Source organism: Anguilla rostrata, chromosome 1 (assembly GCF_018555375.3).
Source record: "Anguilla rostrata isolate EN2019 chromosome 1, ASM1855537v3, whole genome shotgun sequence".
NCBI lineage: Eukaryota > Metazoa > Chordata > Actinopteri > Anguilliformes > Anguillidae > Anguilla > Anguilla rostrata.
Window position 1 is genome coordinate 71,587,056 of NC_057933.1, and position 27,397 is coordinate 71,614,452.

General features: G+C 41.5%; 1 protein-coding gene across 4 annotated transcripts; it reads right to left on the reverse strand.

The window, feature by feature from the left end:
* Positions 1-121: 121 nt before the first annotated feature.
* On the reverse strand, positions 122-27,344 carry ptpn6 (protein tyrosine phosphatase non-receptor type 6). 4 transcript variants are annotated; one of them, XM_064309746.1, is made up of 16 exons: positions 25,345-25,469; positions 24,810-24,835; positions 23,659-23,781; positions 22,792-22,986; positions 11,601-11,793; positions 7,904-8,020; positions 5,754-5,885; positions 4,416-4,512; positions 3,848-3,927; positions 3,386-3,532; positions 2,986-3,117; positions 2,644-2,798; positions 2,460-2,527; positions 1,943-2,094; positions 1,610-1,677; positions 122-539 (listed from the first exon to the last, which is right to left on the reverse strand). In XM_064309746.1, exons 2-16 carry the CDS (start codon positions 24,815-24,817, stop codon positions 440-442), a joined length of 1,767 nt encoding a protein of 588 aa, XP_064165816.1. In that variant the 5' UTR covers positions 24,818-24,835; positions 25,345-25,469; the 3' UTR covers positions 122-439. The 4 variants fall into 4 exon arrangements, with proteins under 4 accessions (XP_064165816.1, XP_064165807.1, XP_064165824.1 ...); XM_064309737.1 differs by having other exon boundaries at positions 25,341-25,462; XM_064309754.1 differs by lacking the exon at positions 25,345-25,469 and adding an exon at positions 25,020-25,169.
* Positions 27,345-27,397: the final 53 nt, after the last annotated feature.

Sequence of the window (27,397 nt, forward strand, 5' to 3'; positions counted from 1 at the left end):
CGTGCGTGCGTGTGTGTTAGGTAGCAAGAACATGGAAAGATTCATTGTGGGGTTTCTTATCAGAGAAAACAGGAGCTGATCCATACAACAGTCTTACATAGGAAAACAATGCAAGGACCACTTATATTTCTTACTTTATTCTTTACAACACAAGCAGTGTCTCACTAAACAATGCTGTGCACTGATTATTTTTTTTCTCTTCTTCTGTGATGGCAGAGTAGGCTGGCAGGTATGCAGTTTATTGTGCATGTTTTCTCCAAATCCCATTCCATATACATTAGCCATTTGGGAAGGACATTGAAAAAAAAGTTTTAAATACAAAGTGAAATTAATTAATTTTAAAAAGTAAAGCTTAGCTCATCCGAAATAAAACGAAACCACAAGAACACACTCTTCATGATAGTTATACAATAGACTCCGTTATCTTATTTTTCCAGGATTATCTCTTTCGCACAGAACCACTCTTCTTCTCCTCTGATTTTTGCTTCTTGACGTCTTTCTTCCCCTTTGCCAGGTTCTCGTATACCTCTTCTTTATTCCTGAAGGAAAGAGCGAAGACTTAAAATGTCTTTATTCCGAACTACTATCAATGCCATTTTTCAGAGCATCAAAAACATTCCTTTTGACTGTTTTGTTACTTCAGTCCAGCATGTGTACATCTAGCGTCTAATGATTATGTTACATTCTATTTCCATAGCATCTTTCATAGACAAAGTTACGTAAATAGCAAACAACAAAGTTGAGTTACATGACTTTACTTAAACATTTAAACCGACATTCCAGAGAGGAGAACAGGACAGGAGTCTGACGTTTCTTGAACTACGAGTGTATGGCCCATTCTGGAAGGAAAACCTTGGTTTAAATTCTAAATTTCACTGACAGCCAGTGCAGGGATGCACTCCCCAGGACCTCAATGATGTTTCACAAAGACATGTTTCTTTACATTACATTACATTACAGGCATTTGGCAGACGCTCTTATCCAGAGCGACGTACAACAAAGTGTATAACCATAACCAGGAACAAGTATGACGAAACCCCTAGAGAGAAGTACCGGTCTAAGTACAGGGAACAACCGCATAGTTCAACCTGGACCCTGGTGGTTAAACTGATAACACTAACAACGAGAACGGCAACAACGCAATCTATGGAAAAATAAAAATAAATAAAAATAAATAAAAATAAATAAAAATAAATAAATAAATAAATAAATAAAAATAAATAGAATTTTAGTTAATCTTTAGTGGTTCTCTAGTGTATGAAAAGGGTTAAATGTGTTTCAACTCAGGAATCGTTTAGGTAACTAGGAAACCAGTGCCTGGTAGAATGAAAGCCAACTGCCATAAGCCCTAATAGAATGTAGTTTATAACCATGTGGGGGGGGGGGGGGTGGTGGTTGAGGCTGGGGGCCTCTAAAGTTATGAACTGGGCCTGCTTCTGAGACTTACACGTGGGTATGTAAACCCTCTATATGCAGAAAGATTGTACAATAATCCTTGTAGACTTCCCAAAGTCCTTATGTAAGCATAAGACCTCAGCGACCGAGGGAACTTTGACCCGTCAACGAACAGTTTGCGGAGCTGGACAGAAGATAAAAAATGAACTCTTACTTAGAAACTTTCCGGGTGGCTTTTGGCTTGGCCTGCAGGGACAAGTTTCCGTACTCCGTTTCCGTGCTCTACATGGTGGAGGTAGGAGCATACACAGAGTTAAAATGACTTAATTTGTTCAACATTAAAAAAAAAAAATTATACTGTTTTATGAAGGCTTTATATTGGGCATTTGCTCTTTCTATGTATCAACAGTTGCCAGATAGGCATTGCTGATGTTTAAAACAGCACAGCCAAAACACAACTAAAAATAAGCCACCAACGACTTTAAAATGTATTTCTTTGAAAAAGAGTGACTTTTCAGTCTTTGCTTGGCTCCTTAGTTCAACTCACCCCGCTGGCCTGCATCTTAGTCTTGGTGGCATCGATGTACTGAGACACGGCTAGGTAGATGAACTTGTACTGGGCCTCTGTCTGCACCATGCCGGACCGCTGCTCCCTCACCATCTGGATGCTCTTCTGGACGTCGATGTCACAGTCCAGGCCTGCGAGAACCGCAACCGACATCATCCTCAGGACAACTAAACGCACTCAGAGGATATTCAGCACGCCCAAGTGACCGATGCATGTATTCGTGTTCCTAAGGTGCTACACCGGAAAGTGCATTTTTTATTTAATTTTTTTTTATGTTACCATTTTTTTTTTTTAATTTCTGCATTAATATTTAATCAGCTGACAGCATAAGTCTGCTTGGTTGTAAAGGTAATACTGCAATAACTTGGCTAGTGATAATTCTGTGCTCAAATTACTACATTTTTACGCAAGTATTTTAGCATTTCCTGATTTCAGATTATATGCTTTCAGTTATATGCATTGGATAAATTTTCAACAACATTGCCACGGAACCCACCTTTAGTATCGATGGTGTCTACCAGCATGTCAATGACCACTATGGTACCAGTCCGGCCTATTCCAGCACTAAAGGGGGTTATAACAGAGAGATTGACATGTATATGAAACAATTACCTATTTTTTCCCCTGTAAATGTAAACCTTGTGGGATTCTTGGAAATGGAAGGTGAAGTTTGCGGTTACCTGCAATGTACGACCATAGGCCCAGCACCGGGGAACTCCATCTGTTTGTTGTTGACCTGAGTTAGGAAGCTCAACACACCTCCAGCATCCTGTGGCACGCCATGGTCAGGCCAGCTGAGGTACTGGTAGTGCCAGATCTCACGAGGCGATTCCGACTGAGAACAGCATGGGAAACAGGTTAGTCAGTGCAACACAATCTCCAACATTTTGGCTATGTGTTGAGATGACAGCACTGAAACTGGTGATAGTGGCAGGCTTACAATATAATGTAGCAGCACTGCTGCAAAGTCTCACCAACATTACGGCAGCGTCTGATAGAAAATAATAGTAATCAGTGCCTACCTGGTCGAGGGGTGTGAGTTCCAGAATCCGAATCTTATAGTCTGTGGCATCTTTCTCATGACGACAGCAGACTACATACCGACCAACTTCCTTGGACCCCTCAACCTCAGCCCAATATGGCACACATTTGTTCTGCAGAAGTGGGTCGTTAGAGAGACAAAGATTTAACTATTGCCCTATATCACTGCTGAACCATGACTAAATCACTGAAATTAGAATTAGGCTATAATTAAGCTAGTAATCTAGTCAACAATGCAATGACTCAATAACAATCACATCCCCCTGCATCTTATGAACCCGTGTTCAGCAGTTGTCTACGATCATGAAAATGCACTTTTTGTACGTCGCTTTGGATAAAAGCGTCTGCTAAATGAATGAATGTAATGAATGTAATACTAACCCGGCCCTTCTCCACCTCCCTCGTTGTCATGACAATAACCCTTGTCTTTTCCTGCCACACCATCTGCCAGAAATCGTTTACAGTTGTAGCAAGGCAACCTTGTGTGGCAATGTAGACCTTCTGGTCCTCAGGTTCCCTCAATTTATTCTACACAGAGAAAAAGAGGGAAGGTGGGACAAATAGAGAGACAATGAAGACATTTTCATGAGATTATGTTACAGTACTACCCTTTCTTTTCCCAGAATATATTCACTTAGGCATCTATAGTGTTTATTCTAACAGTACATATAGGATTGAACATTTTACAGCTGAACTATTTTGAAAGTACAGCAACTGCCTTTAAAAAATATTTTTTACTGTGAAGATAGATTTGATGACAATACAGCAATAGAGGATGATCACTCCAAATGCACTGGTTATGATTGATGGATTATGAGTTGAGGGAATATGGAGAGCACTGACTCTGACGTAGTTGGCATTGATGTAGTCAGAGCCAATGACAGATGGGTCACCAGACTCCAGTACCACCCTGGTTTCGTCAACTGGGGTCAGGACAAGATGAGGAGAAGGTGAAGAAGGAGAGGTGAATGAGGGAAAAAAGAGGGGGAGAAGTGGTTAGAGGGAGTGAAATCAATGAGTTGAAGAGTGGAGAAAGCCATCTCTTTTGTACAGTCATGACTGAGTATGGACATGCATGGACACACACACACACACACACACACACTAAGCAGTGGAGGGCAAATCCTGGCAGGATGGTGTGTAGGCTCACTCAATTAGCTAATTAGTCATATACGCTAAAGCTGAGTCCCTCATAAATCAGATAACAATAAAATGCTCCCTACAGAGGCTCAAGAACAGCCTTCAGCTGTCCTTTTTAGAAACAAGCCGGCTAATTAAAACAGTTCAGAGAAATACAAAATAACAGATACAACCCACTTTGCCCACCTCAGCGCAACAGTGACATGTACGTTTCTTTTAATGACAGATGCACACGAAATCAATCACGAGAACGGGACTTGACGGCTCTCACAGGGAAGTATGTTCTTGTATCGATTTTTGCTCTTGTTCTCTGGTCTCATTCCTTCCTCTCGGCTCTTTTTCAGCTTCGCCTCCTGCTTCTGAAGGTGCTGGGGGGAGAAAATGGGGATGGAGCAAATGGAAAATGAGAGAGAGAGAGAATCAGATTTTAATTTCGCTTGAGAGACTTCATTCTGGACCAGAGAATTCTCAATTCAGGAAGGCAGCACATTTCAGTACTTGCAATACACAATTCAACCACAAGATGGACCTGAAGGACAGGTTTATGTCCACTTCCAACGACTGCCTTTCAAAATGATGCCTGTGGGCTTAAAATCTGCCTCGAGGCATGGCCCATTTCACATGCTACAAAGGGGAGAAAATGGCTGCCTTGTGTAGCAGGGAGGTTGGCCTTGAAAACACATTCATCTTTTTTTTTGTAATATACTGTATATGAGACTATAATTAGTCTAATATTATTAGTATTAATCTAATTAATAAAGGCTGCTGTGTTTGAAATCCCAAAAATTCTGTGGGCACCAATTTCAGTTAAAAGCAACCCAAAAAAATTCCTTTCATAACTTAAAAAATGATGACATATCCATTTAAAATCCGAAAATCCATTATATGAACAGCCAGTTTCAGTCACCAGGGCAAGAAAAGACGAGACTGCATCCAATGCAAAATATATATATTTTTTAACTTGTAGAACATGGTGATTTTCACCATGCCAAAAGCGTAGTAGACTTGGTGTAAACACTATCATCTTTTTATCGTCCTTTTAATGAAGGGCAAATTGTTCCACACGCTGCAGGCGAAACAGAGGTACGGTCGCAAACCTTCAACCTTTCATGGGCAAAACAAAAACACTTATCATTGGCACAGGAACATGTGATTGACGCGCAGTTATGCTGTTTTGCTCTTTTATACAGTCATGAATAGAAATTAGGTGGGGTGTACTGAAAATAAACTTGGTTTAGTTCTTATCATCATGTTTAAATAGATTTCACTCTCAATTTGTGTCTCAAAACGTGTTGTCCACCACTCCTACTCTATGTATAAGTAATACTGAGATACAGTATAATTCTTTTTTTAAAATATTTTATATATCCACAAGAAATGCTATAAAGAAATTTAGAATTATCTGTAATCAGTCTCGAAAATTCAGGATTCTGAAATATTAAAATGTCTTTATCTCAATTCTCCCTAGGCATAGTGCTATATTTGTATGCTACAAATGTACTCAAATACAAAACTTGAATATTACTTCGGGCCTTGCAACAAAACTTGAATATTACTTCGGGCCTTGCACAAATCTGTTCATTTCTTTCTCTTCCTCCCTCCAACTTACATCAAACTCTTCCCAGAAGCCAGCTTTACTCTTTTTCTCACTTCCTCCTTCGTCCTCTCCATCCACAGTCTGACCCAGAATCTTCACTCTGTTGTCGATGTCTGCCGCGTTAACTCTGGTTGAGTAGTACGGCTGAGAAAGGGAGGAAAAAAGATTTGGGGAGGGGGTTGACAGAAACGAACGTGATGAAAAATGTGTGAAGTAGAAATGAAAGGCAAGACATCTTCAAGCTCTGGAAATATCACAGGAAGGTGTACGAGCCTTATGAGCACAGAACAGCACCAACAGAGCGTGACTGTTAGTGCTCAAGTCTTTTTGTTTAAACCCCCCAAAGTAGTTTGCCCTCGTGACGTATTATGCAGGTGCGTAGGTCGTAAAAATAAATGAAGGGAGAAAAAATGGAAGAAACACACACAAACTGAAATAAAAAAGAAAAAAGTCAAAAACAAATGTTGGTACTGACACAAAAAAGTGATTGTGTTAACGTACAGTCAGGTCCATAAATATATGGACATTGACAAAGTCATTGTTATTTTAGCTGTCTACTACAGCATATTGGAGTTGAAATTAAATAATGAATATGAGCTCAAAGTGCAGACCTTCAGCTTTAATTTGAAGTATTTACATCCAAATCGGGTGAACGGAGTAGGAATTACAGCACTTTTTATATGTGCCCCTCCCCCCGTTTTTAAGGGACCAAAGGTAATTGGACAATTGGCTGCCCAGCTGGTCCATGGCCAGGTGTGTTATTCCCTCATTATACCATTTACAAGTGTGGCATTTGCATTTGGAATCTGTTGCTGTTAACTCTTAATATGAAGTCCAAAGAGCTGTCACTGTTGGTGAAGCAAGCCATCATTAAGTTGAAAAAAAAAAAAACCATCAGAGAGATAGCAAAAATATTAGGTGTGGCCAAATCAACTATTTGGTACATTCCTAAAAAGAAAGAATGCACTGGTGAGCTCAGGAACACCAAAAGACCTGGAAGACCACGGAAAACAACTGTGGTGGATGACAGAAGAATGCTTTCCCTGGTGAAGAAAAACCCCTTCACAACAGTTGGCCAGATCAAGAACACCCTCCAGGAGGTAGGTGTATCTGTGCCAAAGTCAACAATCAAGAGAAGACGTCACCAGAGTAAATACAGAGGGTTTACCACAAGATGTAAACCATTGGTAAGCCTCAAAAACAGGAAGACCAAATTAGAGTTTGCAAAAAAAACATCTAGCCTGTACAGTTCTGGAACAACATCCTATAGAGATGGCAAGTTAACTGTCCAAATGATGGAAAGATATGGAAGAGAGAACTGCTCATTATTCAAAGCATACCACCTCATCTGTGAAGCATAGTAGAGGTAGTGTTACGTTGTGGGCATGTATGGCTGCCACTGGAACTGGTTTCCTTGTATTTATTGATCATGTGACTGCTGACAAAAGCAGCAGGATGGATTCTGAAGTGTATAGGGCTATATTATCTGCTCAGATTCAGCCAAATGATTCAAAACTCATTGGATGGCACTTCACAGTGCAGATGGACAATGACCCGAAGCATACTGCGAAAGCAAAGAAGTGGAATGTTCTGCAATGGCCAAGTCAATCACCTGACCTGAATCCAATTGAGCATGCATTTCACTTGCTGAAGGCAAAACTGAAGGCAAAACGCCCCAAGAACAGACAGGAACTGAAGACAGCTGCAGTAGAGGCCTGGCAGAGCATCACCAGGGAAGAAACCCAGCGTCTGGTGATGTCTATGGGTTCAAGACTTCAGGCAGTCATTGACTTGATTTGCAACCAAGTATTAAAAATGACAATTTAATTAATGATTATGTTAGTTTGTCCAATTACTTTTAAGCCCCTAATTGGGAGGGGGGGGGGCTATGTATAAAAATGGTTGTAATTCTTACACTGTTCATACAATATTTTTGACAAAACCCTTAAATTAAGGCTGAAAGTCTACACTTAAATCACACCTTGATTGTTTCATTTCAAATCCATTGTGGTGGCGTACAGAGCCAAGATGATGAAAACTGTGTCATTGTCTGTGTCATTACTTACGGACCTGACCGTAGCTGCGTTTTTCCCCCCAACGGCTAACACAGTGCCTGCTCAGTCCATGATGAGGTCTTGGATCAGGACACTTGACTGACTCACCTGTTTGAGGTACACCCACGTCCCAGACAGTTCCTCGATGCCCTTCCTTTTGAAATGCTCCACCAGGTCAGTCAGCGTGTCAAACATCTCCGACCCACCCACCGTGTATCTGTCATCCTGAAAACACACACACACACACAAGCGTGCATAGACACCATTATTTAATCAGGTGGATCAGCTAGGAGTTAAATTCGTATTTGCATTTGCGCGCTGTTGGTATGGGGCTGTTTTTTCGTGGTTTGGCCCAGGTCCCTTAGTTACAGTGAAGGCAAATATTAATGCTGCAGCATACAATCACATTCTATAGAATTCTGTGCATCCCCAACAGTTTGGCGAAAGGCCCTTTCCTGTTTCAGCATGACAATTCCCCCAGGCACACAGCTTGGTTCATATATAAATGGTTTGGAGAATGGTTTGGAAGAACTTGACTGGCCTGCACCACAGCCGCGACCTGAACCCCATCCAACACCTTCGGGATCAATTGGAAAGCAACTGCAAGCCAGGCCTAATCGCCCAATCGGTGCACAACCACACGAATACTCTTCTGGCTGAATGGAAGAAAATTCCTGCAGCAATGCTCCAACATCTAGTATAAATCCTTTCCAGAAGAGTGGAGGTTGTTATAGCAGCAAAGGGTAGACCAACTCCATATTAATGCCCATAATTTTGGATGAGATGTTGAATGTCATTACATTACATTACATTACAGGCATTTAAAACGCTTTATCCAAGCGACTTCACACTTTTACATAGCACTTTTCATGTATCCATTTATCACAGCGTATATTATACTGAAGCAATGCAGGTTAAGTACCTTGCTCAAGGGTACAACAGCAGTGTCCTTACCCGGGAATCGAACCTGCGACCTTTCGGTTACAATGTCAGGTGTCCACATACTTTTGGCCATGTAGTGTATATTCATACATACTTATACTGTAGGCATAATTCACAGTACAGAACATTAAAATATGCACAGGCTGTAGTTTCAATGTGACAACTAGCAATTTATTATACAAAATGCAGCAATGCAAACCAAAGCATAGTGTGGCTTACCATATTAAATGAATACGTTCGGCAGTGGTAATGCATAGCTGATCCTTGGTACTGTCTGGCACAGTTAGCCCGAAAGGTCAAAAATGTCTCTTTTATGGGCACCGCACGATATTTTACACAGTGAAAAGCTGCTGGCGCGGAGCGGCACCAAACTTACACCGTGTACGTTGCATGAGCGAAACAAAAAACAACTGAACGCTGAACTCCCTTAAAACAGCAGCACAGTCAGAAAAATTAGTTCGGCCTGCATAGCGCTGGGTGGGCCAGAGCTAGCTAGGTGGGCATTCACAACTGGGTGTGGTGGTTCAGCTAAGATAAATGGGTGGGTCAGAGCTAGCTAGGTGGGCATTCACAACAGGGTGTGGTGGTTCAGTTAAGATAAATGGGTGGGCCAGGATGTCGTTTCGAGGCCCGTGGCGCACCCTGGTCCACCCGTCGCCATGCCAGTGCACTCTAACAGTCAAACGACGGCGATTTCATCTGAAACTTCATTCATACAGCGAGCATCTTAAAAAAAAAATCTGCTCCGTTGAAGTTTCGATCTGAGCAAGGTGTAAAGGCCACAGACTGCTGATCTGCATAAGCTTGCGGTGTGCCATCAGCCGGATCTGGGGTTCCAGTTAATCAGTAGAAAATAAGATAAGACAAACAAATTTAGCCCGGGATGTCAGCGTGTTTGTGCGCAAAATATTTTCCACTTGCGCAATCATTTGCGCTTGGCCGGAAGTAATGCAGTTAACTTGAAGGACAAGATGTCTCATTACATTTCACTTGCATCATATCTGTACTTCAGCACTGAAAGCCAGATTTAACACAGATCAAGTAATTCAGTAGGGTAAGGCTTAGCAGTCAATGGTTTTTCAACTGTAGGCAGCAATCAGTTTGGATCATGGTCAGCATGAGCGAACTACATATACAGATTTACAGATCAGAGGAGAGACAAATTTCTCTTGTCCTTCACTGATACGACAGTCTTTGGGACAATGACAAGACAACGTTTAACCCAAAGAACCAACATTGACTAGTAGTAATTACACGGTATAGCAGAGGCCTGAACCAGCAGTGTGGCTAAGTCTGTTCTTACGGTAAGTCACTGACGTAACACTGAAGTTCTCCACTAAAGTACACCCCTATGGGTAAGAGCGTCTGCCAAGTGCTTGTAATGTAATGCAATGACTGAGCCATTTTGGACCCCAGCTCACACTTCTTTAAACCCCCCAAGCGGTTCCAAAAGCTCCTAAGCCATCATCAAACCCTCATACCCAAAAAGCACCCTTTATGGCATCTGTGATCACGTTTAAGGGAGTCAGGCAGCATAGAATCATGTTCATGCAGCATAGACACTGGTGTTGCACCCTTGAGCAAGGTACTTAAACCTGCACTTTCCCAGTAGTACATTCCCACTATTTAATATGTTGAAATATATTATTTAAGTTACCATTCATTCTAGCTTAACTAGCTAGGAGTATGGACTCGCCTTCTATAGCTGGGTTCCACCCAGGATTTCTTCCCATTGGGGAGTTTTTCTTTCATTTTCTACTGAGGAGTTTAAAAAATTTTTCAATCACTTGCTTTTTGTGGGTTCGGGCCTGTTTTTTTTTCAGTTTTCTTTTGTATTTGCACTAAAAAGTGTCTGTTACAGTGTATATGTGCTTCACAAATAAAATTGAACCGAACTGAATATTTAATATATTCAACTATTTAATACATTTAATATTCTCCATTTTCCATATCCATACTACTTCCTTGGAATGAGGCTCTGACAGTTTGATCCTAAGGGTAAGTAGCTGAAATGCATTAATGCTAATTATTCACCTGTATTTAAAAAATATTTTGACATATAAATGAACAAGTGAGGTCTTTGTATGTCTGAACTATTATTGTTTTTGGTATCACTAGCTTTTCCGTATTGCCCTCATTTGCAAGAGATGGGGAAATCAGTCAGTCAAATAATGTGCTTTTGCCTGGTGCCAAACTTGAAGTGTCTCTGTACAGCATACCTGGTCTACAGTATATTTAGTAGTAATGGCAGAACTGCTCCAGCTCAGTCACCTAAACAGGGTCAGAGGACCCAGATTTAACTTGAAATTTCAACTTATCACAAGGTGCCTGAAATCAAACGGGGTGGGCAATTCGGGGCCTGGAGTGGCCTTTCCACCTGTTACCCTGTCTAAATGAGCTACTTGGCTGTATACACCAACACTGGCTCACTTACAGATTAGATCAGTCTTAAGCAGTCATTCATGCACTTATCAAGAGACACAGCTAAAATGTCAGATGGAGTAACTGTTAGTGCTAATTAAGTAATAAACCAGAAACAGATATGGCCCACCATTTCCGCAGAAGGTAAACACAATGCTCAGATATAAAGTAACGGTTTTTTAAAAATCACCCTCAATATGATTCATCACTTTACAAGCATGAATGAAGCACGACTGGAGATTCGGAAGGTAGAACTGAGGAAGCAAAAAGACACTAAACAACAAGGGATGTGCACAAAATGCAAAGTAAATTAAACGCAAACCGCAAACCCTCAGCACCATGTCCTGGGCACTTATAAGAGGCATAGTCATTTTGTGTTCCCCCCTCTCTCATTCTCCCTTTTTCCTCACTCACTCACTCACTCAGTCACTCAGTCACTCACCTGGCACATTATTTTGATATGTGAGACCCTCTTTTTGCTGTTGCTTGGTCCCTTGCACGGATCCTCCGTCAGGACAGACAGCACAAAGTCCCCAGGTTTCGAGAGGCTCTCTCGCACCAGGAAGGTTCCGGGCTCTTTCCGTTCCCATAGCAACTTCTCAGCATTTGTGCCAGACAGGTGACCGTGATACCACCTGGTGAAAGAGTTAAAACAATCAAATACACACCAACCGTCAAAGTGAGGACAAAATGCTCAGTTGCTTTATGTCCGACCTCAAATGGCATTCATTTATCAGATGCTGGTTTCCAGTGGGACTCAAAGAACAAAATGAAAAAATGTGTATAAACCCATTTAAACAGGTTAAAGAACAGCAGTTAAAAACCATGGTAGATAGGTAACACTTCAAGAGTCAGATGAGCAGGAAGTGGAATCAACCAGTCAATATTATTACCGTATAACCACATACATACTGAAATAATCTGACCACACACAAGTGCTGTAAGAGCTAAAGTGCTGGACAAGAAGGTTGACGTGGAGGGAGCCTATAGATGCAGTCTGAAGGGGTGAATGTTGAACAGAGAGGGCTATAAGAGCACAGTTTCTATGCAGTATGCAAACACTGACTCGGGGTCCGTACAACGTCGCCTTATTATCTGAAGAACTAGACCGAGGGCTTCTCTAAATCCAGCCCCACGTTTTCGGTTACATTGCAATGAGCAAACTGCAGCGAGCTCAATGCATATTTTTAAAAGGGAACCCTAATTATGCAAAAACCGACCGATTAAGCAATCGCTCTGCGGCACATTGACGGGAACCGCATTACGAATGCGCCGTACCCCTTGGATGGTTCCCATCTCCGCGCTGCAAGATTCTCTCCGCCTACCGTTGCGCCAGAACGAGCCGCACGGTGACTCACCGCCGAACACAGTAGTGCTCGTACAGTATGTGTGATTTGCCAGCCTCTGATGGAATGCGTTTGCGCTCGTGCATTATGTGCCGGCCAATGGGTAGCCTACACATGACACATGGCTCTGCCCTGCACGGCCTGTTGACTTCCATACCAAGCCGTTCGCGGCATAACGATTCAAGGTAATTAGTATGCACTTGCATTTTTTAAATTTTTTTGGTACCCGGTGTCAGAAAGTTGCAGAAACGTTAAAATCGTCATAACTGCACGCACATTTGCAAACAAGTAAACCACCAAGTCGCATGTTGCGTTAAAAAATTTTTCCGAAGATGAAATGAGATATTAGACAATTTGTCAACATAAACATTTATATTAATCGTATCACTGGAAGATTTATTTATTTATTTATTTATCAAATCAAATCAAATTTTATTTGTATAGCATATTTTACAGCAATTGTCACAATACGCCTAAACCAGGGTTGTCTGTAAAGCGTATTGTGAACCAGCCTAAGGCAACAGTGGCAAGGAAAAACTCCCTGTGGCAGATGGGAAGAAACCTTGGAAGGAAACAGGCTCAAGGGGGAAACCCATCCTCCTCTGGTCGGCTCAGGGTGCCGACTGGTAACCAACATGTCAGTCAGTTTTATAAGGTTTATGATGTGGCTCAGATGATGGGTGGGGCCGGGTGGCGGTGATGGGGAACAGCAGGTGGCGACAGATGTGGGCAGGGTGGAGGCAATGACGAAAGAGGGGCTGGACTGCAGAGGTGGGGGAGACCAGACAACTCTCAAAGCACTCTCGAAGGTTGGGGCAAGAGCCCCACCAGCAGCGTGGCGAAGAGGGCAGAAACGGCAATTAGGGAATTTGCAATATAGCAGACAGTGGGTAAAGTGGCAGAAGTATGTATTGGGGGGACCCCGCCAGGAGTAATATATGGCTGCATAGCTACTAGGACAGGGATGGAGAGCCCATGCAGTCATGAGGGGTGGACAACCATACCCGCCTATCAAGAGCCAGCCCATGTAAAGTCGGGTCACAGCTAATTGACAGGTGACAGTAAGGAAATGATTGCCACCTACAAAGCTCTATGTATACAGGCTTCTCGCAACCTGTCTCCAGACTATAACTGATTATAAGCCTGAGCATAGAGGTGCGTTTCTAATCTAGATTTAAATATTGAGACTGAGTCTGACTCCTTTATAAATTTTGGAAGCTGGTTCCACAGTAGTGGGGCCCTGTAGGAGAAAGCCCTACCACCTTTTAGGTTGAAATTCTTGGGACTACCAGGTAGCCTGTGTCTTGGGATCGAAGTGACCTTGTGGGCTTATAAGGTAGGAGCAGGTTAGTGTACACAGGTGCACGTCCATGCAGAGCTTTAAAAGTCAGGAGCAAAACCTTGAAATCTATCCTATGCTTAATGGGTAGCCAGTGAAGCGACGCTAGCACTGGTGTAATGTGCCCATACTTCTTAGTTCTGGTCAGGATACGAGAATCTGCATTCTGCACAAGCTGGAGACTCTTTAACGAGTTATTAGGGCAGCCAGATAGCAGGGCATTACAGTAATCTAACCTTGACGTAACAAACGCATGGATCAATTTTTCAGCATCCCCAACTGACAGGAAATATATAATTTTAGCTATGCTGCGTAGCTGAAAGAAGGCAATTCTGGATATTCTGTTTTTTATATGGGTGTCAAAAGACAGATCTGGATCAATGGTGACACCAAGGTCTTTAACGACCATATTAGGTTCAGCCAAACAACCATCACAGTTTAAGGTGAGAGTAGGCAATTTCTCCCTTAATATTTTGGGACCTAAAACCAACATTTCAGTCTTATCTGAATTTAGGAGCAGAAAATTTGAAAGCATCCAAACCGTGATATCTACAATACAGGCCTCTAACCGTGAAAGCGGCAGTGCATCGCCAGGTTTCATTGAAATATAAATATAGAGTATATCGTCTGCATAACAGTGAAACTCTACGCCATGTGCCCGGATAATATTGCCAAGTGGTAGCATATATAGCGAGAAGAGTACTGGTCCTAGTACTGATCCTTGTGGAATACCGTATTTCATTATTGAGGAGCTGGACTCTTTTAATTTGACAAACTGTTTCCTGTCACATAGATATGATCCAAACCATGCGAGTGCCTGTCCATGAATTCCAACACAGGCCTGGAGTCTATCCAGTAGTATTCCATGATCAATTGTGTCAAAAGCTGCACTCAGGTCGAGGAGTACAAGAACTGACACAGAGTTAAGGTCGGCTGACAGTAGTAAATCATTTGTAACCTTGATAAATGCGGTTTCTGTGCTGTGGGGGCGGGGTCTAAACCCTGATTGGAATACTTCAAAGATACAGTTAAAGCTAAGGTATGCACTTAGTTGCTTAGCAACAGTTTTCTCCAATAATTTTGATAGAAATGGAAGGTTTGAAATAGGTCTATAATTTTCCATTTTAGGTTCTAGGTTTGGTTTCTTCAATAATGGCTTAATAACTGCCACTTTTAGTGACTCAGGTACGTGTCCTGTAACTAGGGATGTATTAATGATTTTTAGTATATACTGGCCTAGTACCGGAAATAGTTCTTTAACCCAATTTGAAGGAATGGGATCGAGTAGACAGGTTGTCGGTTTTGAGGACATAACTAGTTTGGATAACTCAACCATGCTGATGGGCGTAAAATAGTTTAGTATCGCTGTCTGTAAATCTTCCTGTTGTAACCAGGCGCAGGGCTGTTTATTAACATGAACAGGAATAGCCTCAATTTTCTGATCGAGAAAGTTCATAAAGTCATTGCTGCTAATATTGGAGGGATAAGTTGAAAACTCTGATTGTTTTTTAGTTAATTTATCCACAGTACTAAATAGAAATTTTGGGTTATGTCTGTTCTGTTCAATTAGTTTTGAGAAAAAGGCAGAAGCAAGAGCTTGCTTATAATGAAGAAAGAAGTTTTTCCATGCAAGATGAAATACTTCTAGCTTTGTTGACTGCCATTTTCGCTCTAATTTTCTAGTAGACTGCTTCAGGGCCTGGGTGGTATCGTTGTACCACGGAGTGTGGTTTTTCTGACTAGGGTTTCTTCTTTTAAGGGGCGCAACAACATCAAGAGTGTTCCTGAGGGTAAAGGTTAGCTGGTTAGTCAATTGGTCCAGTGCAGCTTCATCAGCATTTTCATCAGCCTTTTCTTCAGTGGAGAGGAATGACTCCGGAAGCATATTTATAAACTTTGGAATAACCTCAGGGTTTACTGATCGGCTGTAGTAATGTCTAGGCTCTGATACAGGTGGATTGGATGCCTTAATATTAAACGTAATGAGGAAATGATCTGATAGTATAGGGTTATGAGGTGCGACGGTAAGATTTACCACACTAATACAGAACTAAGTCTAAGGTATAGCCACGGTAGTGAGTAGGCTCACAAACATTCTGTACAAAACCAATAGAATCAATAATAGAGGCAAAAGCTGTTCCTAGGGGGTCACCGTTTTTATCCACATGTATGTTGAAATCACCAACAATTATGACCTTATCTGCTGAAATTGCAAGGTGTGATAAAAACTCAGCAAATTCCCTTAAAAAAACAGAATAAGGCCCAGGTGGCCTGTAAACAGACGCAAGAAAAAAGGGCTGCCCACTAGCACTTTTATTAGCTAGATTGGGCTGTACACAGTTAGTAATAAGAATTTCAAAAGAGGAGAACATATATCCATGCTTAGGCGCTAGATTCAATAAGGACTGATAAAAAGCTGCAACGCCTCCCCCTCTGCCTGATGGACGTGACACCGGAGTACCTATAAAACCCATAGGAGACGCTTTATTAATTGCAACATATTCATCAGCCAAGTTTCAGTCAGACATATTACATTGAGATTATGGTCTATTATCAATTTGTTGACAAGATCTGATTTTGGAGCGAGTGATCTAACATTTAACAGTCTACTTTTTAAGGATGGTTCACTATGGTTAGTAGCAACGTGCCGTGTTTTTATGACAATGATGTTATCCACATCAATATCACGGTTAGCTTTACGTTTGGCATAGATGCGTGGAACAGACACAGTCTCAATACAACAGATACTAGATTCTAGCTCAAAAGTATTAGTTAAAGATAAAGGGGCTTTTGAAATACTATTTCTGTTAGCTAGCTCTGAAACGCACCTTGCAGACAGAGGCGTAGGGCCGTGTGTCTGGGACACAGGCATAAAGAAACGAGCAGGCAAACACGTAGGGTTAGAAGCCTGCGGCCTGGCCGGCGCAATAAATAAACACATTATTTGTTTATTGCTTTCTATATAGGCTATAAATGTACGTAAACACACCTGTAGACCGAGTACACTGTGAGTGCGTAGTTTTGTGCATGCCCATACAGAGTGCTGTGTAAATTTAGGTTCAGTTCTCTATTTCTTCATCTGAACTTCCTGAGTTGCGGTCGGAAAATTCTGATGTCAAGATTTCGAGACTCGAGATGAGCGTATTTTTAGCACACCCCCCATAATCTCTTTTCTTTTTTTCTTCTCTTGTCCCTCAGTTTCTGTTGCCTTATGTGGCCATTTTCTGACTTTTTCTAGCCATTAAGCTTGATTTCAAAATGCAAATACACACATATATTTTTTACAAAAAAAAAAAAAAAACCTGGAAATTTTTTAACGAACATATATGTATATGAACCAATATATTCCTTAAAAATTTTTTTTGGTTTAATGCGAAACTTAATTCTGATTTTAAAACATCGAGAAGAACATGATCGAAAAAGCACAAAAAAGGTTTTTAAAAGGAAGGTAATCTAAATGCCAAATGTGTTTGTTTGGCCTTTCTGTCCTCCATTACGTATGACAGTTCCTTTTTTGTCAGTGGTTTCAGCAACCGTTTGTGTGTGCAGAATTCTTTTTGTTTTGCTTAATTGGAATTTTTTATTTATTTGACGGCTCTCTGGAAATTATTGTACCGCACATCCCTTCAGAAAATAAGCACCTGTACGATGACAAATACACTAAAACAGCAGTTAAAACAGAATAACTGAATGACATGGCAGCGGAGAAAGACATTGTGGAAATTGTGCGTCTTTCACAATATGGAATTACTAAAAGACAAAATACTGAATGCTTTCCCCCGTAGAATGTTGCCAAATATTTATGGGATGTTGAAAGCTCTTTAACTGCACCTGTCAACAGGCAGAAAATTTTTTTTTTCTTATTGTGTACTTCAGTCAGTTCAGTTTTTCTGCACTCTGTCCCTTTTATATTGCAGTAATATATGCTATGATTCCACAGGAGACTTACTTGATTATAGTTTTATATACTTTGCCCATTCAGAAAGCTGGATTTTTCTACAAGGCTTCTCCACCTCTGCACTGAGTCCAGTTCTCAAACCACTACACCACAACCCACCACACTTCAGTTACACACTTGGTTCCCCTCACAAAAAGCTAATTTAAAAAAAGGCTCAACCCTGCCAGTCCTTCTGATCATGAATAACCTGATGAATACTTTAATGTGTAAAATCACAAATATGGTTTGAAAGTAAAAAGTTACATGAGTCGCTCTGGATAAGAGCGTCTGCTAAATGCCAGCAATGTAATGTAAGAACGTCCTTAACTGAACATCGCAATACTGATGTAACAATCATTGAGAATGACAGACAGTGGAAAAAGAGTAACTGCAGGATGAGGAAGACCGCGCTGAAAGACAAGGGGAGGGATTAGTACAAAGGAAGGAGGGACTGGTCAGTTTTTTTTTCTCATGTGTCAAAATTAAAGTTTCCAACCGCAGCGATAAAGGGAAGTCACAGAACTAAAAGAGAAAGGGGGAGGGACGAGGGGGAAAAGGGAGAAATAAATGTGACAGAAATGACAGGGCACAGCTCACATTTAAGTTGAATTATGCGATTCTGTACTCTATATACTCATGATGCTGTCATGAAACCATGTTCAGTTTACTGTGTATATAAAGAAAATAATTTCATTTACAACTGCGTGTCCACTGGGTTGAATGTATTCATCACTACAGGGGAATGAACACATGAAGCCTATTTTTAATTTAATTAATTTCATTCGGGTGCCGCAGGGTTTAAGAACGTTCTGGCGCAACCTCGGACCTCAACCAGGGTGCATAAAAAGGAAAGCACAAAAACAGCCAGGGGCTGCCACCAGGGATTTTGGGCCCCATGCAAATATCTCACATTGCACCCCACCACAGCAGGCCACCCCAGGAAATCCTATATTTTAAGATTCTTTGAAAGCTTTCCCCTGTTCGGTGTCCCAGTCCCCAACTAGGATAATTTGATTGCTGTACTCACAGGTTCTTAGTTACATCTGTTCCAGTTGTTCCCTCGAATATAACATTACTCATTGTGATGGATTTGTAAAAACCCTCTGAACATCTACAAAAGCATAATATTCGCATTCTCGATAATTCATTGCGGCCTGGGCATACCCGATTTCTCGCATGCCTACCTCGCGTAGACCGCGGATTTCGTTATTCCGCGTGATGGAAAATCGAGTCGAGCGCTGGCATTCAGGTTTTGCTCTCGCTTGCAAACGTGTAATAGTCGCGGCGCTTCTTTCTCACACCGCAGTCACGTAAACGTCACCCCCCAGGACTGACTTCCAGGTGAGGGGCGGGTGCCCGCAGTTCAGGCGGTGCGAGCAGCTTTTCTCTAAGCGCGCCTGACAACGGCATTATTCACGTCTGCCCATAAGTTTACCTCAGAAAGCAGACGGTTACATACTGCAATTATGTCAACAGGAGACTGTAAAGGGCAGGCAATCTGAGGTCACGAGGAACACTTAGCAACAAGGCCAAAAAAGTTTTACATGGCAAAACACCCGTCAGAAAACAGGAATATAGACATTTGACATTTGCCTAAATGTCATGTAAAATGCAGTCATTGCATTCCATTGTTCATAGCTGTCATAGATACGTTGTGACAAGGGTTCTGCATTTTCAGTGCAAAAGACAACATGGTGGTAAGATAACAAAATCAAAAAGTAACCTCATAAAAGCTGCCCGTAATCATCCCAGTACTCAATTCATTCTTCAAAATCGACAGATACATTTTTATGTTGTAATCCATACTACACTTTCCAGTTCCCTTTCTCAATAAAATCCATTATTTACAAAAACTATTGTTATTATTATTTTTTTCCCCATAATATTCATAATAATAACAATGATAATAATAATAATCAAATCTCGATGCAGTGCCTCAAGCATTATGTTGCTATTTCTAATCACGTCCAAGTGGGCATTGAGATTCACTAATTGATGCGCATTGGTTTCTGATGCAAAAACAATACATACAGTGACCTCCAAAAGCATGGTACAGTAATGGTTGGGTGAAATTTGTTATTTTTGCTATATACTAAAGGCATTTAGATTTCAGACAAAAGATGAATATGGGACAAAAGCACAGACAATCAGCTTTTATTCCATAGGTATTTACACGCATATATGTTTTACCATATAATAGAAACAGCTGTTTTTTTCCTTTTGTATGGCTTGTTTTCACATAAAAGAACAATGAGTGTCTAGTCTTGGATTTAGCCTTTGTTTTCATCTGCATTTGGAGTCAGAGGCATAAACTATCATGAAGACTAGAGGAGTAACTACACCTCAAAAACAACTAATCTGTAAACTGAGAGAACAGAAGAATCCATTAAGAAGGAAAACTGGGTATATCACGTACAAAAGTCTTGCAAAAGAAAGAAACAACTGGTGGACCCAGAAATAAACACCATACAGGTCTACCAAGAAAGACCACAGCAGTCGATGATATAAAAATCCTAGGAGCTGTGAAAAACCATAAAACAAAGGCCAATCACATCACCATCATGCATCATGTCTCCAGGTCAGGGGAGATAATATCACAAGCCACCGTATGCGGAAGACCTCAAGAGCAGAATTATGCAAACCTCTCATCAGCAGCAAGAACTAAAAGGCCAGATTAGAACTTGCCAAAAATACAGAGATAAACCGTACGAGTTCAGGAACAAAGTTTTAAGTGCAGATGAGACAAAAATAAACCTTTACCAAAGTGAAGGAATGCCGAAAGTGTGGAGAAATGATGGAGAACAGCTTATGAACGAAAACACTGCCCTCATATGTGAAATATGGAGGAGGTGGTGTCATGGGTTTGCCATGAATGGGTGCTTCTGGAACCGGCTCACTTGTCTTTACTGATGATGTAATGGAGGATGGCAGCAGTAGGATGAATTTGGAGGTGTACAGACAGATTTTGTCCGGCTATGTCTATACAAAAATTCCTCCAACCTCATCAGCCATTGCTTCATCCTGCAGCAAGACAATGACTGGAAACCCACTGCCTATGCAATCAAAGCGTTTGTCAACGGGAAAAAGTGGAAGGTTGTGGGCTAAGTAAGTCATCTGATTTAAAGTCAATCAGGCATGCATTTGACTTGGTGAAAAGGAGACTGAAGACAGGAACTGTGAAACAAAGATCAACTGAAAGCAGCTGCAGTGAAGGCCTAGAAGCATTTTCAAAAACATACCAAATGTCTGGTGTTGTCAACAGGTCATAGACATGATGCAGTTATTGCATTTAAGGGCTATAAAAGAAATACTCAACTTTTAAAAATTTGATTTACTTTAAAGTTCATCTGTTTCACAGCTGAATAGCTGTTTCTGCGAAATGGTAAATCATACATACATTTATTTGGCAGACGCTTTTATCCAAAGCGACATACAATAAATACATACCAAAGGTCATTGGACCAACTACAAACACAGGTCCGATAAGATATACAATACTCATTTTGTACAGTTATTCATAGCTATGAACACATTAAAGTCCAGTTCACACAGTGAACATTACTCTGACCTAACCTATGCCAAGTCGAACTAGGAGGCATTACAAACTACAACATCAAGACAATAATACAAGGCACAATAAGTGCTGGATGGAGGTACATGTAACATGAAGGTACATGTACATGCAAATACGACAAAATAAAAGCTGATTGCGCTTTTGTGTCATATTCATCTTTTGATGTCACAAATGCCTTAATTATATAGCAAAAATAACAAATTTCACTCCGTTCCTATACTTTTGGAGGGTGGCACTGTATATATGTGTATTATTCAGTAGTATTAGCAGTGCCTATTTACCTATAATACAAAATATGTGTCATCAGTGATTATTGGATTCAGAAATTTCCGTTGCCAGTGTAAGGAAAAAAGAATCTCTTGATTATTTTCAATATTCAAAATTCATTGAGAAATCAAAAACACAGTTTTTCTCTTCATTTCAACATTCATGTCTCAGATTTCTTGATTTAAAAAATTTCTGCACAATTAATCAGTAACACAAAGAGAAAATGAAATAATGCTAGGTGTGTTTGCCAAGAAAGTGCAGTTCATAAATCATGGATTGAATATGATCTTATGAAATACAATGTTCTGGGAAAGGCTTTTGATGTTCCGGCATAATCCATTCAAATTTCTGTCTGAGCCTCTAAGTTAACAAGCAGGTGGGTTTCAGCTGGATTTGTCTTCACCTAATTAATTACCTCTCAAATAACAGCCAATAACCTATTTGTGTTCAACCAAATCAACTGATTTAAAATGAATTACAGGCTTCCGAATGAGGCCACTGAAAGACCAGGAACCTAAAAATGTATTTCAGCTGCGTTTGTGTACAGCAGTTGCAAAGTGTAACACTGTGTTCCACATTACACAATAAGAGAGAACACACATTGTCTTGTTTCTCCGAATCACAACAGTGTAGATATGATTTTACCCTCTGTTATATTAATGTAAAAGAGATATCTGTAAGGATATCGGGCATACGCAGTGCAATGCATGCCCCAGACCGTTACACACAGAAGAACGGAGTAACTATGCACCTCTGCAATGGGTGAACTAATTCAGATGAGTCAGACTAAAGAGCCTGTTACACAAAGCTCACATAGCGCAAAAACACGCTGCTATATACAGATTAGTAAAGAAAGTAAATTTCCTTTCTTTTTATAGAAAAAAGCACAAGTCTCTCCCTTTAACATGAACACACTTCACGTCAATGCCTTAAGCAAGGGGTGTGATCACAGGTGGAATATATACTTCAAAACAGTAACCTGAACCTCATTATCGGTCAGCATCAATCAGCATTCGCGTCAACAATTCATAAACGACACAAAGATCTGAAACATTTTGTTAACCAACAAGTCTTTTTCAAAATTTACTAAAGCTGTCATCACCCCAAGAACACATGCATGTACACACACACACACACACACACACACTGAACGGGGTTCTTGTACATCACCTCTCATTGGTGGGGTCGGAGCAGTTGAAGGGGTACTTGAGCTCGATGAGGGTGCCGTCCCTGTCCTGCAGGGTGCCGTGCTCCACGGTGTAGTACTCCACCAGCTCCGACAGGGTGGCGAACTTCTCCCCCCCGTACAGGTCGTAGTAGTCCCCCGTGTTCTGTATGCGGATGTGGGTCACCATGTCCCCCACTCTGCGAGACACAGGCCCGCCGTCAGACGACGCCCAGCAACGAATTCATGTGGCGTGTGCTGTACGCGGCAGCCGAGCAGATTCGACGGCACAGCACCCCAGCGCTTTCACATGCCATACCAACTCACTGGTGCCAGTCTAGCGGACAACAGCTACAGACTGCACAGAAGACTGTAGTCCTGAAGGTGGTAGACATGATTAAAATGAGGAGACTTACTAGTGACTGTGAACTAGCGTGCTTTTGGTCAATTGGTGGGGCGAACAAATATACATGTTTCTCATACCACTGTGACATGGTAGGGAAAACGTGTCCCAGTTACGATTGCGGACTGAGGACTATAATGCTTCATTATGAAAGCAGATCCAACTAGACAGGTACAGAGAGCGGGAAGCAAGGATATGAATTACAGGAACGCTGAAACTTTTTGCACTGCCAATATCTTAACATAGTCAGTTATGTTCCTCCTCCGAATAAATAAATATTGCTTTCTCTTGGCATACACCTGTAAGCATGCTTGTATTCTATATAGACCACAGTAGATATTTTTTTCCGCAACTATTTATATTCCGCAGAGTTCATTTGGCAAAACGACTCTGGTACATCCTGCCAATGAGGAAGGGAGCTGGACGGAGGAGAGCGCGCGGAGACGTGGGGCCACGTCGAGCGTCTGACCTGACGGAGAGGGAGAAGTCGCCCTGGTTCTTCTTGCTGGGCCGGGCCAGGAAGCTGCCGTGGACCCCCCGCGCCTTCAGCATGGACTCGGCGTCCAGGCCCGACAGGTCTCTATGGAACCACCTGCCGAAAAAAGCACGGGCGCACGTGGAACGGGGTGCGATGACCACGGACCCGCGCCCCCCCCCCGTAAAAAACCTGCGTGGCCCCCCTCGGCCATACGGGGCAGAGGGCCTCCGCGTCTCAAAAAGAGCGCCTCTGTCCCGCGCGAGGCCCCCCGGTCCTTAACGACACCAACCCTGTTTTTAAAAAAAGGGCTCTGACCAACCGCACCGAATCATGCCAGCCCTGCGGATCCCGGCTGGCGAATCGTTTACTGAATGCATGTAGCGATAGCTATTCTGAGTTAGCATGGGGCTTACACTGAAAGTTAAGTTTGAACGTTCACACCGACGGGCTCAGTGTATCGCCAAAGTGTTTTTCATCATTACTCAAACCCAAAGCAAAAAGATGGAGAGCATCAGAAATAACCCAAAGTTTGGAATACTCCATCCAACCCCAACAGACTACCCGTCAAATAAAACTAAACTGATAAATGTTGGTATTTCAGTAATACATACATTTTTTTGTGTTTTTATTAATTGCTAAAGTAAGGGTTTAGCATAGATGCCACTAACGTACTTCTGAGCCATGCTTAAATTACTTTTTTTGTATATTAGCCTACTCGTTTATTTTTTGATTAGAAACACAAACATTGTTTCATTCAGAAACATTAGAACATTAGAAAATGTCATGACACACAGTTCTCTGAAGCAAATTAATTTCAATGACATCGATTCTCCTTCATTGCAAACTGCTGTAAGGCTATAAGGCCTTCAGACCCAAAGGACTACAACACCCAATGTAACTGTGGCACTAGAGCTCTATGAAGAAATAGAGGAAATGAACGGATGCAGTTATGGTTAGCACGGTTTCACAAGCATCTAAAACTATTTTGAAAGGAAAGGAAAAGGGGACATAAAAACACAATGAAAGAAGAAATGAAAGAAGCTGAACGAAGACGAGGGTTAGACAAATGCTGAATGCATCACATGTTCCACAAAAACTGAAGCGTATTTATCAGATGAAGTGTCAAACATGTATTAACTCACCGAACCATCTTTCTCCTTCACTTGCTCTTCACAAAAAAAAATAATAAAAATTAATAAAGAATAAAATACAAAAATATACACATGGAGGTAAATCAAAAATGTTTGTGGATAAACAAGTATGACTTCTTAATAATCTAGCACATTATAAAGTGTTAACTAGCACTAGTGTTAAACCAGGCACACTTTAGTATATCTTGTAAAAAACCATACCTACGACTAATCTACACTCGTTGTATTCCATATCTTTCCTTCATAATATTACTCCGATCCTCTCATTCTCTCTGTTTTTTGCCTCTCTTTCTCCTTGTCTCTATGGCGACCTTGCCCTTCTTCGCACATCAGCATTGCCATCATTCTGAACCTCCTGTGTCGATTCCTCACCATCCACTCTCACTGCCCTCCACACCCTCATTTGCCCTCCGTCATTCTACATTTATTTATTTATTTTCTACTACCCTACCCCGTCACCTGCCCTCTTACTCAAACTCCCTATCGAGCTCTCAGAACAAGCAGAAATGTAAACAGCCTTACTTGCCTTCAGCTCCTGAAAACAAGTGACACTCTCTGTCAAACTTTATAGGTCATCCCCCTGTACTCTGTTCCTCCCCCTATATCTCTTGCTCTTTCATTCTCTCTGTCGCTCTCTCTCTCTCTCGCACACGCACACACACACTCCTTCCTTCCTTTTTGTGGCTTCTTTCACAAAACAGTGAAAGCAAGACAGACAGGAACAAATGAAACAAAATGGCTGACAAAGAACCCCCCCCCCCCAAAAAAAAGAAGCTTCTCCTAAAATCCATGTAAAAGAAGAAATCATTTACAGTTCTCTAAAATGTAGGACTTTTCTCTCTCTCTCATTAGCTCTCATTTCTTTCACTATCTCAAAAGGGAACCCCCTTTCTAGAAATATCTCACTTCCCTGCTCCTCAAACCATGCCTGGTAAATATAACTTTAACAATACCTCGTCATCGTAATATATAGCAAACCACATAACAACACTCAGCATGATTCAGTGTACAGTACCAATATCCCAGAGGGGAAGAGGAAATGCAACACCTGCATTGGCAATCAGGAGGAAGGGCAAATGATGTTTAATAATTTGATTATGTTGCAATACTAGACCTCTCTGGGCTCACAGGTCAAGTTCAGCTACTGGAATACTGCAAAACATCTCATCTGCTCATCTGCATCTACTCAGCCAAGTGACCTCATCTGTCCACAGAGCTTGTACCTTCATTGCCCTCCCACAGAATCCACCCCCCTCCCCCCCACCAACCCAAACCATCCTAATCAACCTGCGACTCACCCAACAAGTGCAACTGCGCTCCCTGATTCAATCCCATGCACAAAGTTCAGCTGAACACTCAACTTCCTTATTTACTGAGCTCCCCTTCCCCCACTACTTATCTCTGCATATTACCCTGTGCATGTACTAAAGGGTGATTTACCTGGAGTGGTTTTAAAAAAAATAAACAAAGAAAATTTGATAGAAAAAAAATACAACCATAAACACGGTCACTTTTTTTTTTTTTTTTGAGTTTAAGTCTAAGAATTGTTAAACCTCTTCTTCATTTCCCATTATGAAATTCTACATGGCCTTGACATTTACAGACCATGACTACTCCTCCCAACTTGCACTGCTGCAACTCAGCAGCAATGCAAGGGGACATGTAGTTCTTTAACTTTACCACTATTACTGCCAGTGGAGTTTAAATTATTAGGAAAAATAGATGCCTCCTCCTGCAAGTATGCGCTAAATATTGGTATCAGTGGAAAAAGGGTGTGCGTGCTGAGCGTTAGATGCAAATTCCCCCTCCCATAAAAAACATGCATGATATCCACGAGCAACAGAAACACAGGCATTCACACTGAGTACTACGAAAAAGGAAAGATACACATTCAAATTAGATCATGTACAGCCAGAGATTTGAATAACAAATTATTTTTCGCTAACTGAGACTGTAAATACAGCGTGCAAAATCAGCGGACAGAAGCTAGTCGAAACGGCATCCGGAGACTGGCAGTTAGTAAATAAAGAGTGAGGAACTAGCAGACCTTGAGATCTATCAAACTCCCAAAGCAATCAGCCAGCACAAATGATACACTCACCCGCAAGCCATTGTCGATGCTCCGCCCCTCTGCTACTGACGTCGTAGTCCAGAATATATTCTCTCAGTTAAAGCGAACCTTTCAGCGACAGGTAACGAGCCGAATAGAAATGTTTTCGACTGTTTACTTTTCTTTGCTTATTATTGAGTTGAGATGGAGTGTCGTTACGTTAACGCATATCCTGAAAACTGTTAGTTAAAATATATTGCAGTGTCCAGCACGAGCGGTTAAAAACCTCGACCGCCGTAGCTTATTTTGCAGCGTTTGTGCTGATAAGTTATCTGCTTGGCTAAATTACACTGCTCTCTCCTCCCACCCTGTAATTTTCTTCAATTATCGCAATTGCCTGTCTGTCTGCTGAAAGAAGTCAGTATAGGCCAGTTTCTCCTCTGGCATGGCCGTGTACCCCCCGCGCTCAAATTCCGCCGTCCAGCTCCTTTTCTCTCGCGCAAAAATGCAAATATGCCCTTTGTGCTTT